The sequence below is a fragment of the Watersipora subatra genome, chromosome 3, assembly GCF_963576615.1.
Source record: "Watersipora subatra chromosome 3, tzWatSuba1.1, whole genome shotgun sequence".
Lineage (NCBI taxonomy): Eukaryota > Metazoa > Bryozoa > Gymnolaemata > Cheilostomatida > Watersiporidae > Watersipora > Watersipora subatra.
Window position 1 is genome coordinate 71,514,658 of NC_088710.1, and position 17,572 is coordinate 71,532,229.

Genomic DNA, 17,572 nt, shown 5'->3' on the forward strand with positions numbered 1-17,572 from the left:
AACACGTTTTAGCGGTGTTTTTGGTGGCCTGACACTCTGGAGTGTTTTCATAAAAGAGAGTATGTTTTTAGCTTGGTACACGAATACCCTTTTCCGCACAGTGGAAAGGGGTATTCATGAGCAAAAAAGGGACAATTAGTCTGTGGTGATTAAGTGATAAGGGGTAGTTTTTTCATTAATGTGTAAGTCAGTAGAAAGGGTGCATTGTATAACATCCCAGACTGGCACTTGGAGATTAATAAAAGAGAGTGAACCCCCTTGGGTAGATCACTAGCTTGAGCTGTCTGCTAGCTACATATTCCGGATGTTTCGTTTTGTAAGCTCGTTATTATAGAATTCCGATTTTAAAAATGGCGGTTAATAAGTGTTCAGCGCATGACCATTTCTACTGGTGATTAAATACGGTAACCTGTTTTTATCGACTTGGTTTATTAGCGGACATTATTAAACATATAAGGCTATTCGTAACACTTTTTGTAGCGACTCATGTGGACACGCGAAATTGGGTGGAGCTCTGACTTAACTTGAGTTCTTAATAAAATATAATACTAAATTAAATAAAAAAGTGATACGTAGATTTATTTAGGTTCTAAAGCTACAAACAGATCGCAAGCCAAAATTTCGCCAAAATGTCTATACCGTAAATTGTTGTAAGGATTCTATTCGCGTAAGGTGCGATATTTGTTAAATTATTGTTGTTATGTCAAGTAAAAGTTTTTTATATGTTTTTGATCTTACTCAACGTAACAAGCTATTATGAAACAAAATACCATCTGCTTCCCAAAGTGAATAACGCTCTACGTTCAGACAAGCTTTTAAAGGTTCTCTTGATAATCTCCTCGTAGTGTAGAATGTGTAAATTAATAGGTTTTAAAGCATTGAGTTTTGTTTTCCATTTTATAAAAAATAGAGCCTGTGCCGCCATTGATGTCCTTTTTTCCGATTTTTAATACTACTGCAAGTATTTCATCCAAGCTAAACGTCGCCCCATCGCAGTATATTTCCATTTAGTAGCATTTCAATTGTAAATACGCCAACTGGAGTCATAACTATAGCCATTGTAGAGTATAACATACTTGACGCTGGAGATATATAATATATTTTGGAGCAGCTTACTCATACGTCTTGATTGTCCATTTAAGATGTTCACTTTTCATCTTTGATAGTCTTCAAGTAAAAACGAATTATCGTATGTAATATACTGGCCACCATGGATTATAAGGTCATATGTAGTGCTGACCTATATACAAAAATCTAATTCAAATGGTAGCTCTACCTGTTTAAATGGCTACACATTTGTCTAACCCAAAACATCTTCATCAACATAATCTACATGCGCATTTTTTAATGTTTCATGTTGTTAATCATGAATTGTATCAGAAAACAAGGTGTCGTTATTGCTATACTGCACAAGCAGTGAAGTTAACACTACGAAAGCCCAACCGCAGAAACATCAATTTAATCAAGTTGAAAGTTAGGTTTGCACATATAATCTAAGCTATGCACGTATAATTGCTAAACCACTTGCAATCTTTTTTTTAGGAGTTCCTAATCCACGGGCTAGCCGGGTCACGCACTCAAGGATTTTTGCCACGCACGTACAAAACAAAAACAACAGGGTAGACCCACTTTTCGCGGTCTTCCGCACGATTATTCAAAAATACTAACAGATGTCACTTCTATCGGCCAAACACAACTTACTAATGCATGAGCAACCTATTAATGTATCCGAATACCTCATATAAAATAAGCCAACCAAATTACATAATGGTTAATATCTATTTTATCTCTGGAAATATGCCTGCCCGCAGTTTTTGGCCAAGAATAACCAGGGTTCATCATACACCAAAATGTCTCTTACGGGTTCCGGAGGTAGCCCGTTCTGTTTATTAAGTTCGGGCGTCCATATAAACACCCTGCCCCGAATAGAGGCTACAATGTAAGCTAATCACAACACCATACAATACCTACACGCTAGTTGTAGTAGTGGAGTGGTAGTTCATTACGTGTTCATGATTTATTCAACACGTGAATTTGATTGGCTTAAAAATAGTTTAAGTTTCGGTACGAGGACAATAGACCCACCCAATAATGTTAGATAACGGACTACCTCCGGAACCCGTGAGAGACATTTTTGTGTATAATGAACCCTGGTTAATCTTGGCCAAAAACCGCGGGCAGGCATATTTCCAGAGATAAAATGGGTTTAATCATTATGTAACTTGGTTGGCTTATTTTATATGAGGTATTCGGATACATTAATAGGTTGCTCATCCATTAATAGGTTGTGTTTGACCGATAGAATTGACATATGTTAGTATTTTTTAATATTCGTGCGGAAGACCGCGAAAAGTGGGTCTACCCTGTTGTTTTGTATGTGCGTGGCGAAAATCCTTAAGTGCGTGACCCGGCTAGCCCGTGTTCTAATCGTTAAAAATGTGATTGCGCCAAATTCTAGTTGATTTTAACAGAAAGTATTGGTGTTTTTCTATCATTTGAGATGTTGTTTGTTGTTTTAGGCGATCTCACTGTTAAGATATTTGAAAAATAAAATCGACAAAAATTGATAGCGGAAAAAAACACTAATAAAAGATGTGCCCAGACTTGCCCAAAATGGTATACACATATAGTGAGACAGCCTTTCGTGTTCACATCGGCTATTGCGATAAAATTCTAGTCCTATGCGGCTCTATTGGCAAATATTTTATTTTCTAATTGCTCATGATTGCTAGAATAAGATTTTGAATTTCACTACAGATACATTATTATAAATGTCTCAAACGCCTCAAATAAGGGCTCTTCGCCATATGAAAATGCTATTTCGAGTCGTACTATACGGCTCGTGGTACTGAAAGGGTTAACATAGGACCTCAATATATGTATATTCCAGGAACATTTCTGGTAGATTCTTTGGAAGCCACAAGCAGCCAAAGTGTTTTGATGTTGATAAACAAGAATAAATCATCAGAAAATTTATATTTTCAGTATATCTGTATGTCAAGAGTTTTTACGTAACTTTCCCGTCACCCTAGTCGTCTAATCTCACGCTATCATTTGCTCAACACTTACTCAAGCTCCCTACTTCTCTTTCAAATCAATTTTTGTCTAGTTTGACCAGTTTTCACTAGACATGTTGCTTTTTCTTCCGAAATAAAAATATCTTTCACCCATAGCTATATCATTGCTTCGTGAACGCTCATTGTTTAGGAATAAAATTAATGGGGAAGGTAGGGCTTGTAATCTGTAACAGTTTTAGTTAATTCTCAGGCTATTCAGTTCATGTGCTGTTGCAGGTAGAATGCAGTATAATCCAGGTAGTCCTGGTGGAGAACCGTACTGAAAGACTACCCTAGCATTGCTACTACACATTAGTTAGAGGTGCATTGCTTTCAAAGATTGTAAGTGTATATTCAAAATAAGTATACTTCAATATTTCTCATGAGTTTGCTGTCGATAGATAAAGACAAAAAAATGCGATGATGACTACACCTAAAAATCTATATTAGCAGGTATGTGTTTATTGTTGGTTAGAATATTATATTTCAGGGGGTAGTAGAGCCGCAAATGGCTATAAGTCGGGACGTTAAGCTCCAACAACTGCTTCAGTATCCCCTCATATCTGCAGAGCATTCCACATCTGCGCACAGGTCAGTACAAGGTTCTGATTGGCGGGTGGATGATAATGAGCTAGCGGCTGACTTTGACGGCTCTCTCTCTGGTCTCGGCATCGATTTGGCTGGAATATCCTACAACATGAGGTATCAGAATTATCTTACACCATTTGACTTCTACATGTATTTGGCCTTGGTAAAATCTCCATATGTCATGGGCCCCAACCAAATTGATAATAACATGGAAAGTGCACATTTGAGTGAATATTTTTTTATGTTACTTATTTTTGGTAATTACAACATTCTGATCAAACGAATCTCTTTCTCAATGTACAAACAGAAACTTGAAAATATCTAGAACAGGCTAAATTTTTTGTTGAAAGTCATTACTAGGCAAACTAAAAAATGGTTTAAATAGTGGCATTGCTATAGTTTTAATTTTGAAAAGATTGAATCGCTCTTTACAGCAAATATTTTGATTCAATTGTCAGGCAAACTTATAGTTTTATATGGAAATATTGTCTGGACATCATCGGAAATGGTGTGTTGTAGGATTCTGAGGAAATTATTCGTGCTGACAATGAATCTGCTGGGTTGTAGTTGCTTATTACATGCTAAAGGAAACTACTAGTTACTGCTAGTTACTAGTGTGTTCATTCTACTAAATTTGTTATGAATATCTCATTTCAGCCGTAATGTTATGTATACAACTCTCTATAGTCAACTCGCTAACCTAGTTACTTTTATAATAATCTTTCCCATTCCAAAGAAATCCGGCACATAATTGCAGGCACCATTGGGTTCTTCAGTTTCATACTCAATTGTTAGCTATGTGAAGCAATACGATATAGCCATTGATAAGAAAGTAAACATTCAAACTAACCACATGCATACTGATCAGCAGTGCTAGCTTAACAATTATTTTACACAACATGTCTTTTTAAACTGAGTTATAATGCTCTGTTTGTCTCCTAAAAGTTTAAATTTTTTAGTTGAAATGAAAATAAGTACTTCATTTTAATCGTGAGAGAACTCTGCTTCTGACATGCGTTATTAGCTATAAAAAGTTTGGACATGTCGCATATAGCTGGTCTAGCTAACCTCTTCATATAGCTGGTCTAGTTAACCTGTACATATAGGTCACATAACCCGTACATATAGGTCACATAACCCGTACATATAGGTCACATAACCCATTCCTATAGGTCACATAGCCTGTACATATAGGTCGCATAACCTGTAAATATAGGTCACATAGCCTGTACATATAGGTCACATAACCTGTACATATAGGTCACATAATCTGTACATATAGGTCATATAACCTGTACATATAGGTCACATAACCTGTACATATAGGTCACATAGCCTGTAAGGTGTATAAGTGCTCTCTTTAATGACTCATTGTGTAGGAAGTTTCACTGGATTCTGTTCAAATATTAACAACTATCGTTGGAGCTAAAATGAGGCTTTGTTTGGGTTGGTTTATCGTGTCAAGCTAGCAGCTTTCAAATCTGAGTTAACCTCTCATAATATTGCTACGTTATATGTATGCGCTTCGGCTGTTTAATGATTGAATTGGTAAGTCTTTGTGACTTTCAAGGTAGATATTTTGTATATTTGAAAGCGCTGAATATACATTTTTATCCACGGTAAGGGTTGAAGTCTGATTATTAATATTTCAGTGACGCTCTGTTGGCACTTCCTGTATTCAATGGAGGACAAACATCGTAAGTAAAGGAAATGGAACTAGTACCATTTCTATTAACGGTTTTTGTTGTGAGCTACACAAGCACTAGTCGATAATTCTGTATTATTGTAGATGTTTGAATAGTGGATTAGATATTTCCATATGAATACATCATAATATATTTAATTTGTTCTACAAGTGAAAACCCATGATAACGCTTTCATAAATACTGGAAATAGTTAGACAGCAATAAATGGAATTTATTATAGACATTTGATATCAACAATAATAAGTTGTAATTGTTACTTATTAGTGATAGTGAATAGGAGTGTAGGCCTGGCAATGCATAGGTTGAGGGATTGGGATGGTACAGTTAGACACCTTAACTAACTTACACACTAACTGTAACTAGCCGAAGATTCAACTAGCTTTTATAAATCTTTTGGTATTCATCTATGGTAGATTTTAGTTTTAATTTTCACTGTATGTAGTATGTGTATCACTGTATGTAAAGGGTGTATCATTGTATGTAATATGTGTATCACTGTATGTAATATGTGTATAATTGTATTTAATATGTGCATCACTGTATGTAAAGGGTGTATCACTGTATGTAAAGGGTGTATCACTGTATGTAAAGAGTGTATCACTGTATGTAAAGGGTGTATTACTGTATGTAAAGGGTGTATTACTGTATGTAAAGGGTGTATTACTGTATGTAATATGTGTATCATTGTATGTAAAGGGTGTATAACTGTATCTAAAGGGTGTATAACTGTATCTAAAGGGTGTATCACTGTATGTAAAGGGTGTATCACTGTATGTAAAGGTTGTATCACTGTATGTAAAGGTTGTATCACTGTATGTAAAGGGTGTATTACTGTATGTAAAGGGTGTATCACTGTATGTAATATGTGTATCACTGTATGTAAAGGGTGTATCACTGTATGTAAAGGGTGTATCACTGTATGTAAAGGGTGTATCACTGTATGTAAAGGGTGTATCGCTGTATGTAAAGGGTGTATTACTGTATGTAAAGGGTGTATTACTGTATGTAAAGGGTGTATTACTGTATGTAAATGGTGTATCATTGTATGCAATGGTATGGTGCTGTTATCGGATTTTGGTACAGCTGTTTCAAATTTCTACCATATTCTAGGTTTCAGTATGTGCTTGCGGCTCCCACATCTCCCGCTAGCAAGGTGAATGATGAAACTCTCACGTATCTGAACCAAGGTCAGATGTACGAGCTCAAGGTGAAGCGTGTTGAAGGTAGTCAGAGCAATCAGCAAGATCACAAGTATTACAAAGTATGCATTAGACTTGCACTCTCACTAAAGGGACATGATCTGTCTAGTTTTCTACGCTAGAGATTTCGAGTACTAGGGACAGAGGCTACTTGGTGACTACTAGTCAGTTTTGTAGGTGTCACTTCACCGGCCACCTCTGTAAACCCTGGGGGTAACTCTTAACTACTTTTGCTCTATGGTAGCATATACAGTAATACTTCAACTTACGAGTGCTCCAACGTACGAGAAACTTGAGATACGAGCCAGCTTTCAAGCAAGTTTTAGCACTAACATACGAGCCATGTTTGAGATACGAGCACTTGAGTCAGTTGCCATGTATGCCGGAGGTGTTTTATGAGAACAGCATCACTAGGTATTTTTCAACTGCTCAGGGGTTATACTGTTGTACCGTGTTTTTGTGCACGATTTTCTGTGCAGAATTATGTGAATTAAAAGTACTGTGCGTAGACCGAAAGTTTGCCAGTAAAATGAAAGATATTGCAAAGAAAAAGCAAATGATAACAGTCGATATTAAACGGAAAAATATTGAAAAATATGCGAAATGTGTATGCGTGATTCAGCTAGCTCGGCAATATGACAGAAATACATTCATAATTATCAAACAGAAGGATTATATTCAGGGCATTTAGTTCGCAAAAGGACTAACCATAGTTTCTAAACGGTGCAGCGATCTTCACGGCCGCTGATGGCATTGGACAAACAATTGGCCGGTGACAGCGTAACTGAAACGATGCTATGTGAAAAGGCCGGTGCAATCTATCCAAACTGTTTAATAAACATTCGGACAAGTTGGCTAGTGGTCGTGCATTAACCATTTGTGGCGACACTTGTGTTCGTCCTAATCGCAACATGTTGCAAGGGCGACAAAGGCAAACGTCCTTAGATAGGTTTATCTTAAAACGGCCGGCTAGTCGTGAAAGCGAAAAAAAAGGAAAAATTTCTCGCTAACCAGCGAGAAATTTCAAACTATGAACGCCGAAGAAACTTTAATTACGTTTAGATGAAAATGAGAGTTTGCTTTTTGGTTTGCTTGTAAGTTTGTCTTTTAACACTTTGATAAAATCCAAATTTACCAAAGTCACCTGTTGTAACGAAGGATAACTTATATCTCCCTCCCTGGCAAATGCGAGCGTTAACTGCTATTGTATGTATTTAATTTTACATTTTAATTAATCACATTTCCTTGCATTGTTTTTTATTTGTTGCTTTTTAAAAGCATGTACTACGTAAGGACAATAACCAACATGTTCTTTCTGTTATAATATCTTGTTTTGAGTGTTTTATTTGCTTTTTTTAGAGTATGGAAACCAATCAATATATATTTAATTGTTCTATATATAAATGAATTGCACCAACATGCGAGTAAATTGACATACGAGCTCAGTCTCGGAACGCATTAAGCTCGTAAGTTGAAGTATGACTGTACAGTGCATGATTTTTTTCACCTTACAAAGTGGAACATGATGATTTTTTCACCTCACCATGTGAATCTTATTTCACCATACGAATTCAACAAAATTTTCACCTGAGTTCAAATTTGGCAGTCGGTATGCTTATTACGTAAGTCAAAATAACAAAAACACTGAAATGCTGTTCGCTGAAAATATTTTCACAGCGCCTGAAAGAAACACGATAATCGATTTCTCTCAATTCAGCAGTTCTCGTGTGTACAACGGTAATATTTTCCCTTCAAAACCAGTAGCAAGGTTGGAGTTGCATCCCTTTAAACAGAAGGTTTAGTAGTCGGACAGCTTCCGTTTATCTGCTAACAAAATTCACTCCACAACGAAAACAGCATCGTTAGTATTGTTAGCATGGTTAGGGTTTTCTTGCCGGATTTTGTTGAAAAATGTTTTAAACAGGTCTGCTTAAAATTATAGTGAAGAGAAAACAGAAACTGATGAGTGATAAAATATTAATGATAAAAAGTTTAAATTCTGTAAAATACTAAAGTTTAGCTGTGTGTGTTTAGTAAGCTAAACTTATTTGAAGTGAATTCAAAGTTTTTGTTATACATACATCTGTCTTGAAGGTAAGAACTTTCTACGGTATGTAGTGCTGCTCATAGCACATTGTAGCGTTACATTTTAATGCAGATCATGACCAATTAATTCACTGAATATAGTAACGTTACTGCAGGTAACTATAGTTACTAAGATTAATATATTATTTTGTTAAAAATTTTTAATATGTACAGCACTTATATAAAATTTTGACGAGTTTTACCAGGGGATGTTTGCATTATATAATTACTATGGTTTCTATATCCCTACATACGATTTTTTTCATCATATGATGCCAACCCTGGAACGGATCGAAATCATATCCTGAGGGTGCACTGTACTGTAAACACCAATTCACACAGCTGGTGTTGATGCTATGTTCTTAAATGAACAGCTTTTGTATCTGACTAGTCGCCAAAATCATGTGTTGCCTGATGCATAACCATGTATTATTTACCACAGAGCTACATCAAAGTTTATTTCCATGATAAACGACTGCAGTACACTGAAAGGGAACAAATTGACTCATGGGTAGCTCAGAGACCAGGGGAACGGATTCTTGAGATTGGTGAGCAATTGCCTTTCATGAATGTTTTTATTTTATTAAATAGTGTATGTGCTAAGATGAGCGTATGGTAAGTTGTCATATTACAATGAATATAAGGTAAGTTGTCATATTACAGTGAGTATAAGGTAAGTTGTTATATTACAATGAGTATAAGGTAAGTTGTCATATTACAATGAGTCTAAGGTAAGTTGTCATATTACAGTGAGTATAAGGTAAGTTGTCATATTACAATGAGTATAAGGTAAGTTGTCATATTACAGTGAGTATAAGGTAAGTGGTCATATTACAATGAGTCTAAGGTAAGTTGTCATATTGCAGTAAGTATAAGGTAAGTTGTCATATTACAGTGAGTATAAGGTACTAAGTTGTCATCTTATGTACAATAGACAAAGGGAGGCTCATTAGCTGTTGTACTGATTGATATTTCAGAATAAAGCATCTATTTATCAATTTCAGAATAAAGCATCTATTTATCATGTATTTTTGTGCACATTACAAATAACAAGAGTTGGTGCATTCTAGACTCACCATTATCATATGGAGTACTTGACTTGAGGTCTGACCAGAGAAGTCTAAATGTTATTGAGTTTATATGGGATTCTTCCAAGGACTGCGGAATCTTTATTAAGGTGAGCGCTATTGTCTGATTGCTCTATTTCCTGACAGTAGCAGTTAGTCTATGTGTATACACTGTAGGTAAACTACTCCATGTTAGTCTATGTGTATACACTGTAGGTAAACTACTCCATGCTAGTCTATGTGTATATTCTGTAGGTGAACTACTCCATGCTAGTCTATGTGTACAGTACACACTGTAGGTAAGCTACTCCATGTTAGTGTATGTGTGTACAATAGCGCTGGGCACGGGTACTTCTTGACCAACGAGTCATTCGGGTATCGGGTTTGTTGATACGGTTTTATGTCTAAAAGTTTAAAACAACAGACATATTTTAAATTTTACAATGCAATTATAATTCTATTCAATTTATTTATTGTTTTTCACTATTTTCTATTGACCGATATTCGTGCTCGCAGCCTTAACCCTTTGAAGTTTGAACCCTAACAATCAGTTTTCCATCATTGCGTATGGTTAGTCGGAATCTTTATCGGCCGGAATTCCGACATTCACACGGGTTTGTTTACAAAGGCCGTTTGTAAGTAACAGCGTAAACCAATCAAACTAATTTTTGCACAAGATTTTAGACCAGAAATTTAACTTCCATTTGTAACAGTTTTCAAATATATTTACCTACTTCCTTCGTTTTAATAACAAATTTTATTTGAACAATATCGCGAAAAAAGCGATACGACTCGTTCGTTGGTAGTTCATGAATGATTGTGATGCAAATAAAGAATCTTAAAATAATAATTATAATTTTCCAGTGTATTTTGAGTCATAAAATAATGATGAACATGTGCTCAATGAGTATGATGCTATTGTAAATGTTTTTACGAGTTTTTTTTAAATTGTACAAACTTTTAGTTTTAGCCCGAATAATGGTAAAGTACTGTTTTTTCTGTTTGATGACGTTTGCTGTGGGTTGCCCAACTTTTTTACTAGCGTTTTACAAATATCATTATATTATAAGCACATTCAGATATATATAATGAAAGTTTAAAAACTTAAGATCGCTGGACAGATTGCCCGGGGTTACTGACACGCATTGACAAAAAAGGCCGGTGTTCAGAGGCTTAACAGGCGGGTTATTAAATAGTGTTTAGAGCTCAGGGCGCATTAGACCGAATTTTTGTCCACTTTACTCAACGGATCTGTTTACTAAAACCAGAACTCACAAATCAGAACCCAAACCTGCCAGATCGAATTGCTCAAAATTTCTATTACCTGAGACTCAAGAGAAGATAAACCCGCGAGTTCAACAAGTTTTATTACCCGTGCCCAGCACTAGTATACACTGTAGGTGAACTACCCCATGTTAGTTCTATGTGTATACACTGTAGGTGAACTACTCCATGCTAGTTCTATGTGGTGTTCACACACTGTAGGTGAAGTACTCTTTGATAGTCTTTGTGTACACACTGTAGGTGAACTGCATCAGCACTGAGTTTACTCCTAAGAAACATGGAGGGGAGAAAGGGGTGCCATTTCGTCTCCAAATAGATACCTATGTGTACCATGATGACGACTCCCCAAAGCTACTCAGTTGCGCTTCTTGCCAAATTAAAGTCTTTAAGGTAGAGTATTTTTGAGATCATGAATTATGAATAGCAGGGAATGACAACTTCTGCTGTTCATTAATTATCAGAGACAAAATATCTAGGCAAACAGGGTGACCTTGGCGCAGTAAAATAGCGTTTGCCCACTTAAGACATTAGTTGTTGTTGTTTAATGCTTGAGGGCCGATGGAGTCTTGGTCTAACTCAAGTTTCATCAGTTAAAATTGTTAAGGCGACACAACTTCTAAATTTATTTGGAGGTGTCCTTCAGCCTTTGTGTAAAACGACAACAGAGCAGGTCATATTAACATAGTGTTTCAGAGAAGAACCATAGAAGAACTTATTGGTAAAAAATTAACCTAGGTAAACGACTCATTGATGTTAAAAGTAAGATTAAGCCATAGCGCTACAGTGACAAGTAGAGAGATAGCATGGCTCTATGATTTGGTTTTGGGATTGAGTCTGCTGCATGATATGTAAAAGTCATTAATATTTACCTCCTTTACCTTGCATCTAGCCTAAAGGTGCTGACCGAAAACAGAAGACAGACCGGGACAAGGTGGAAAAAATGACAATGTTAGATAAGGTAGTTATACCTTTGTACATACATCAATTAGCTATTATGTCTTTACATTCATCAGTTAGCTATTATGTCCTTACATTCATCAGTTAGCTAATATGTCTTTACATTCATCAGTTAGCTACTATGTCTTTACATACATCAGTTAGCTATTATGCCTTTACATTCATCAGTTAGCTATTATGTCTTTACATACATCAGTTAGCTATTATGTCCTTACATTCATCAGTTAGCTAATATGTCTTTACATTCATCAGTTAGCTACTATGTCTTTACATACATCAGTTAGCTATTATGCCTTTACATTCATCAGTTAGCTATTATGTCTTCACATTCATCAGTTAGCTATTATGTCTTTACATTCATCAGTCAGCTAATATGTCTTTACATTCATCAGTTAGCTATTATGTCTTTACATACATCAGTTAGCTAATATGTCTTTACATTCATCAGTTAGCTAATATGTCTTTACATTCATCAGTTAGCTAATACGTCTTTACATTCATCAGTTAGCTAATATGTCTTTACATACATCAGTTAGCTACTATGTCTTTACATTCATCAGTTAGCTATTATGTCCTTATATACATCAGTTAGCTACTATTGTCTTCACATTCATCAGTTAGCTAATACGTCTTTACATTCATCAGTTAGCTAATATGTCTTTACATTCATCGGTTAGCTATTATGTCTTTACATACATCAGTTAGCTATTATGTCTTTACATACATCAGTTAGCTATTATGTCTTTACATTCATCAGTTAGCTAATACGTCTTTACATTCATCAGTTAGCTACTATGTCTTTACATACATCAGTTAGCTATTATGTCTTTACATACATCAGTTAGCTACTATGTCTTTACATTCATCAGTTAGCTATTATGTCTTTACATTCATCAGTTAGCTAATACGTCTTTACATTCATCAGTTAGCTAATACGTCTTTACATTCATCAGTTAGCTAATATGTCTTTACATTCATCAGTTAACTACTATGTCTTTACATACATCACGTTATGTTTCTCAATAACTTGAAGTTTATAATGTGGTTATTTCAAAGGTTTGATATACTGAGTCCTTACAGTGTTTGAATCACAGTAGTAGTTTATTTGTAACTTGAGATCGGACTGATGAGTACAGAATGTGATTTCATATATATAGCAATTTGTTAGCTTTATAGCTAAAAAAACATAAGTAACTAAAAGCTTTAATGAATGATAAAAATATATTTTTGCTTTCAAGTATTTCAACTCATCAATTAGCTAATATGTCTTTACATTCATCTTATGGCTTCATACTCTTAGCTAATATGTCTTTACATTCATCTTATGGCTTCATACTCTTAGCTAATATGTCTTTACATTCATCTTATGGCTTCATACTCTTAGCTAATATGTCTTTACATTCATCTTATGGCTTCATACTCTTAGCTAATATGTCTTTACATTCATCTTATGGCTTCATACTCTTAGCTAATATGTCTTTACATTCATCTTATGGCTTCATACTCTTAGCTAATATGTCTTTACATTCATCTTATGGCTTCATACTCTTAGCTAATATGTCTTTACATTCATCAATTAGCTAATATGTCTTTACATTCATCTTATGGCTTCATACTCTTAGCTAATATGTCTTTACATTCATCTTATGGCTTCATACTCTTAGCTAATATGTCTTTACATTCATCAATTAGCTAATATGTCTTTACATTCATCTTATGGCTTCATACTCTTAGCTAATATGTCTTTACATTCATCTTATGGCTTCATACTCTTAGCTAATATGTCTTTACATTCATCTTATGGCTTCATACTCTTAGCTAATATGTCTTTACATTCATCTTATGGCTTCATACTCTTAGCTAATATAGCTGAACTCGCTATTGTATTTTCATGTTTGTAACAAGGTCACAGTCGGCTTTCTATAGTTTTACCAGACTTGGTGTCCAGACCTTGTGTTCACTTGTGTAGGAGAAATACCAGCCATCTTATGATTATACGGTGCTGACAGAGGTAGCGCTAGATAACGCTATAGTCATGCAACGGACCCACACTTCCAAGTCTAGTCCAGCGAGCTTGTGTGATGTGGCAATGACACCTAGCACCCCTCCAACATACCCGCAACACTCTACAGAGTATAGTATTATACTATAGTCATTTGTGATTTGCTTTACTAAACAAGCTATTGTAGGCTTTTGAATTACTATAAAAATCAGTGACAAGGCTCTGTTCTAACCTGCACCCAAATGTAGCCCAATAACTTATTTAGATGACTCTGTCAGTTCGTAAAGTGATTTAGCTAAAATGCGAAGTGGCTGTCGTTCTCCCTTATAAAAGTTTTTTTTACTTATCAACTGTCTCTGATTTTGTGGGACAAAAATGACCTGAAATGATTTGGTTTTAGAGGGAGCTCAGGCTTTGAAAATGAATCTGGCTCAAATCGCTCCAGCAGTGCTTCTGTGAGTATCCTTAGCCTATGAACTGTTTCAAAGTCTGACCATTAAACTTGTAGAAATGCAAAGAATGAATTTAGCACTATAAAGTCTATCTGATTTTAATGTATATCTAGTTAGCTTAGGTTTTCGTAGTTTTAATTGCACTTAAATGTTTCTGAAGGTGTGTTTTATTTAGGTGGGGCTGTTATTTGACTGTCCATAGGTCAGTGCGAGGTCATAGGTCAGTGCGAGGTCACAGGTCAGTGCGAGGTCATAGGTCAGTGCGAGGTCATAGGTCAGTGCGAGGTCATAGGTCAGTGCGAGGTCATAGGTCAGTGCGAGGTCATAGGTCAGTGCGAGGTCATAGGTCAGTGTGATGTCATAGGTCAATGTGAGGTCATAGGTCAGTGTGAGGTCATAGGTCAGGGTGAGGTCTCTAAGAATAAGGCACTCCTAGACTTACATATAAGCTAGTAAAAAGTCTCAATTTTAGTCTAAGTCTTTTTTAGTCAAAGTCTCAAATTCTCAAAGCATTGCTAATTGCTAATACAAAGTCGTACACAATGCATTTCCATTGCCAGTGAGCATCAGTTATTACAATTAAAAAACTCAAAACCTTTTATTGCACAAATTCATCCAATAATTGGTGTCACATTAAACATGCATCAAAACCCTATCAGTGTTGTTAAAAAAAGAGTGGTGAGAGAGTTTTACCAACTTCATACTGCCATATACTTCTTCAAATTTTCATTTATTATACATTCAGTTTTTGATTGGCTTTCCAGTTTAATTTTGTTGTAATCGTGTGTTCAATTGCTGCTAGCAACCCATTTTTTTGCTGCCTATGCAACAGTCAAAACTCCATCTAAGCATATATAGTGGAAAATTGAAAAGTTGGGCTGATCTTCATTTGAATGCGTTGTTTATATATTCCAACAAGTTTCATAAAAGCAGCACAAAAAAGTTGTAATACTATTAAATTTACTGACCAAGCATGATTGCGAAAGTATCATATTTCATGTATCGATAGAAATATACGGAGATTTCTCAGCGATACCTATTCAAAAGTACAGTGGTAATAAGAACACACCATGATGATATTGGTAGTAAGATTTGTTGTCACAATAGATATTCGGCTAGTTTTTACAAACGCCTTGTACTAAAAATTGACTATATGTCTCATGGAGAGATTACTCTTGATTCAAATGCTTTGCTGATTAACATCTCTTAAAAGTATCTATCGAATTACAAAGAATGTACATTGTAATCTTATCTCTTCTCTAGTACTTGATGTGATCCAATTTTTGTTTTGCTGCTCAGTCAGTTACATCTGTATGCAATTACACAATTGTTCATAGCCTCCCATGAACACTATGAAAGCTCTCACCAAGGATTCAACTGACGCAGAGGTTGTATCTTGGCTGAAGTCTTGCAGATTCGGCAACTATGTTAAAATCTTTTCTAACTACACTGGTAGGTTTACTCAAGTGCGCTTACAGAATGTCTTGGCTGTTATTAACTCATCTTATTAGTAGTTGTATGAACTACTCACCATAGTTTTCATGTAGTTATTATCCTGTTTAAAACACCATCTTTAGCATACGATACTGTCCACATAGGCAAGTATAATTATTTCCATATACAAGGTAATATATTTCTATGATGTATACGAATTCACATTTTTAAATCGCCCAAGTTCTAAAGTAGATAACGGAGAAACAGGTTAAAAGTTATTGCAAACTTGCTCGAGAATTTAACATATCTCTAAGCTTACGCAAGATCTTGTGTTAGATTTGCAAACACCATGAATGATCATATATGCAACCCGTGTCTACATGTCTCCCTTACCGCTCTTTTGCATTTGTGGCAAGCAGATCTGTCTCATAATTGTGGTCTCACAAACTGGTTGGTATATCAAGCATGCAGCATAACGGTTGGTATATCAAGCATGCAGCATAACGAGTGTATCACAAAAGCATACGCTTGGTAATAGTTTTATTTGTGCAGGTGCGGATTTACTCACACTCACACGAGAAGAGCTCATACAGATCTGTGGTTTAGCTGATGGAATCAGGTTAAACAATGCACTGCAAGTGAAAAATGTGCGGCCTAGACTGACTATATATGTTAATATTCCTCCTGAATCAGGTATGTAACTGACTATATATGTTAATATTCCTCCTGAATCAGGTATGTACTCATGTCTTATATTTCATTATGCTCATACGCAATACTACAGTGCACATACAACCGTCTCATTTCTCTCATGCAGTTTTTCATGTGCTGTACTTGAGCACAGCCACGTGTTACGAACTGATAGAGAAACTGGCTGGCCTGTTTAACGCTTCGCCAGCTGTCATTGTTGATGTCCATCTGCTGGGAATCAATGAAATACACATCCTCGTGACAGACGAAGTTGTACAGAACATGCCTGATGGTGCCCAATACAGTGTAGAGGTCCTTAAAAGTACGTTTTTCATTTTCTATATCGTTTTTCTCGATCTAACCGACATCTCACATCCTCATTCATTCAGCATTGGTAAAATTAAATAAGAAATGTGCAGTTCTTTCAGACTTTCACCATTTATCCACCCTAATGCTCGCTAGTTTATTTTACATGATGCAACTATCTGCGGTGCTTACAGATGAGAGTGCAGAGCAGTACCGAGTGCTCTTGTCAAGGATAGATGGCTGCTCATAGAACTCCTAAATAGATCTATTCACCATTTCTTTTCTATTGCTATCTTATATTTTCCACAGTGCCGATGGCATCTTTTCTAGACTGGTTTAAGGCATTTTGTAATAAAAATGTTGCTTTCAACTTAATATTACCGTCACAATATTACCATGAATCGTGTTAATTTGTTTTAAGATTAGCACATATTTCTGTACCTTACAGTAGATTTCAATATATATAGATTACTGTATATATAGATGCACAAGTTCGCTCATTGGAAATCAGGGAACAAGGGTATCGTCTCAGGACTGTTTAGGTACCACTGTACTCCTTAAAATCATGAATATCCATGCTAAATGTGGTGTGACCATGTATTAATATTGTATAAAAAGTACCTATGAACTTATGTTATCGACCTGCTATTATACTTTATCCTCTGGTGGCTAGAGGGGTACTTGTTTATGGGATGGTTACATGAATAAAATGGAGAGCTTCTGATTTTTGTGGTTATTGTACAGAT

At 35.7% G+C, this 17,572-nt stretch overlaps 1 protein-coding gene across 1 annotated transcript; it reads left to right on the forward strand.

Annotated features, from left to right (window-relative positions):
• The first annotated feature begins 612 nt into the window (after nucleotides 1-612).
• Nucleotides 613-17,550, forward strand: LOC137392013 (transcription factor CP2-like). Its single transcript, XM_068078601.1, has 15 exons — nucleotides 613-672; nucleotides 3,294-3,398; nucleotides 3,547-3,758; nucleotides 5,297-5,341; nucleotides 6,461-6,611; nucleotides 9,077-9,182; nucleotides 9,705-9,811; nucleotides 11,226-11,375; nucleotides 11,875-11,943; nucleotides 13,912-14,075; nucleotides 14,345-14,399; nucleotides 15,734-15,848; nucleotides 16,383-16,523; nucleotides 16,648-16,842; nucleotides 17,021-17,550. The coding sequence occupies exons 3-15, from the start codon at nucleotides 3,565-3,567 to the stop codon at nucleotides 17,074-17,076; spliced, it is 1,548 nt and encodes a 515-aa protein (XP_067934702.1). The 5' UTR covers nucleotides 613-672; nucleotides 3,294-3,398; nucleotides 3,547-3,564; the 3' UTR covers nucleotides 17,077-17,550.
• The last annotated feature ends 22 nt before the right edge of the window (nucleotides 17,551-17,572 follow it).

Excerpts from the sequence above, each read along its gene's own strand:
- LOC137392013 (XM_068078601.1), top strand. The coding sequence starts at position 3,565 with ATGGCTATAAGTCGGGACGTTAAGCTCCAACAACTGCTTCAGTATCCC. Across the intron at positions 14,076-14,344 it reads TACCCGCAACACTCTACAGA|AGGGAGCTCAGGCTTTGAAA; the intron begins GTATAGTATTAT and ends ATTTGGTTTTAG. Across the intron at positions 16,524-16,647 it reads TAATATTCCTCCTGAATCAG|TTTTTCATGTGCTGTACTTG; the intron begins GTATGTAACTGA and ends TCTCTCATGCAG.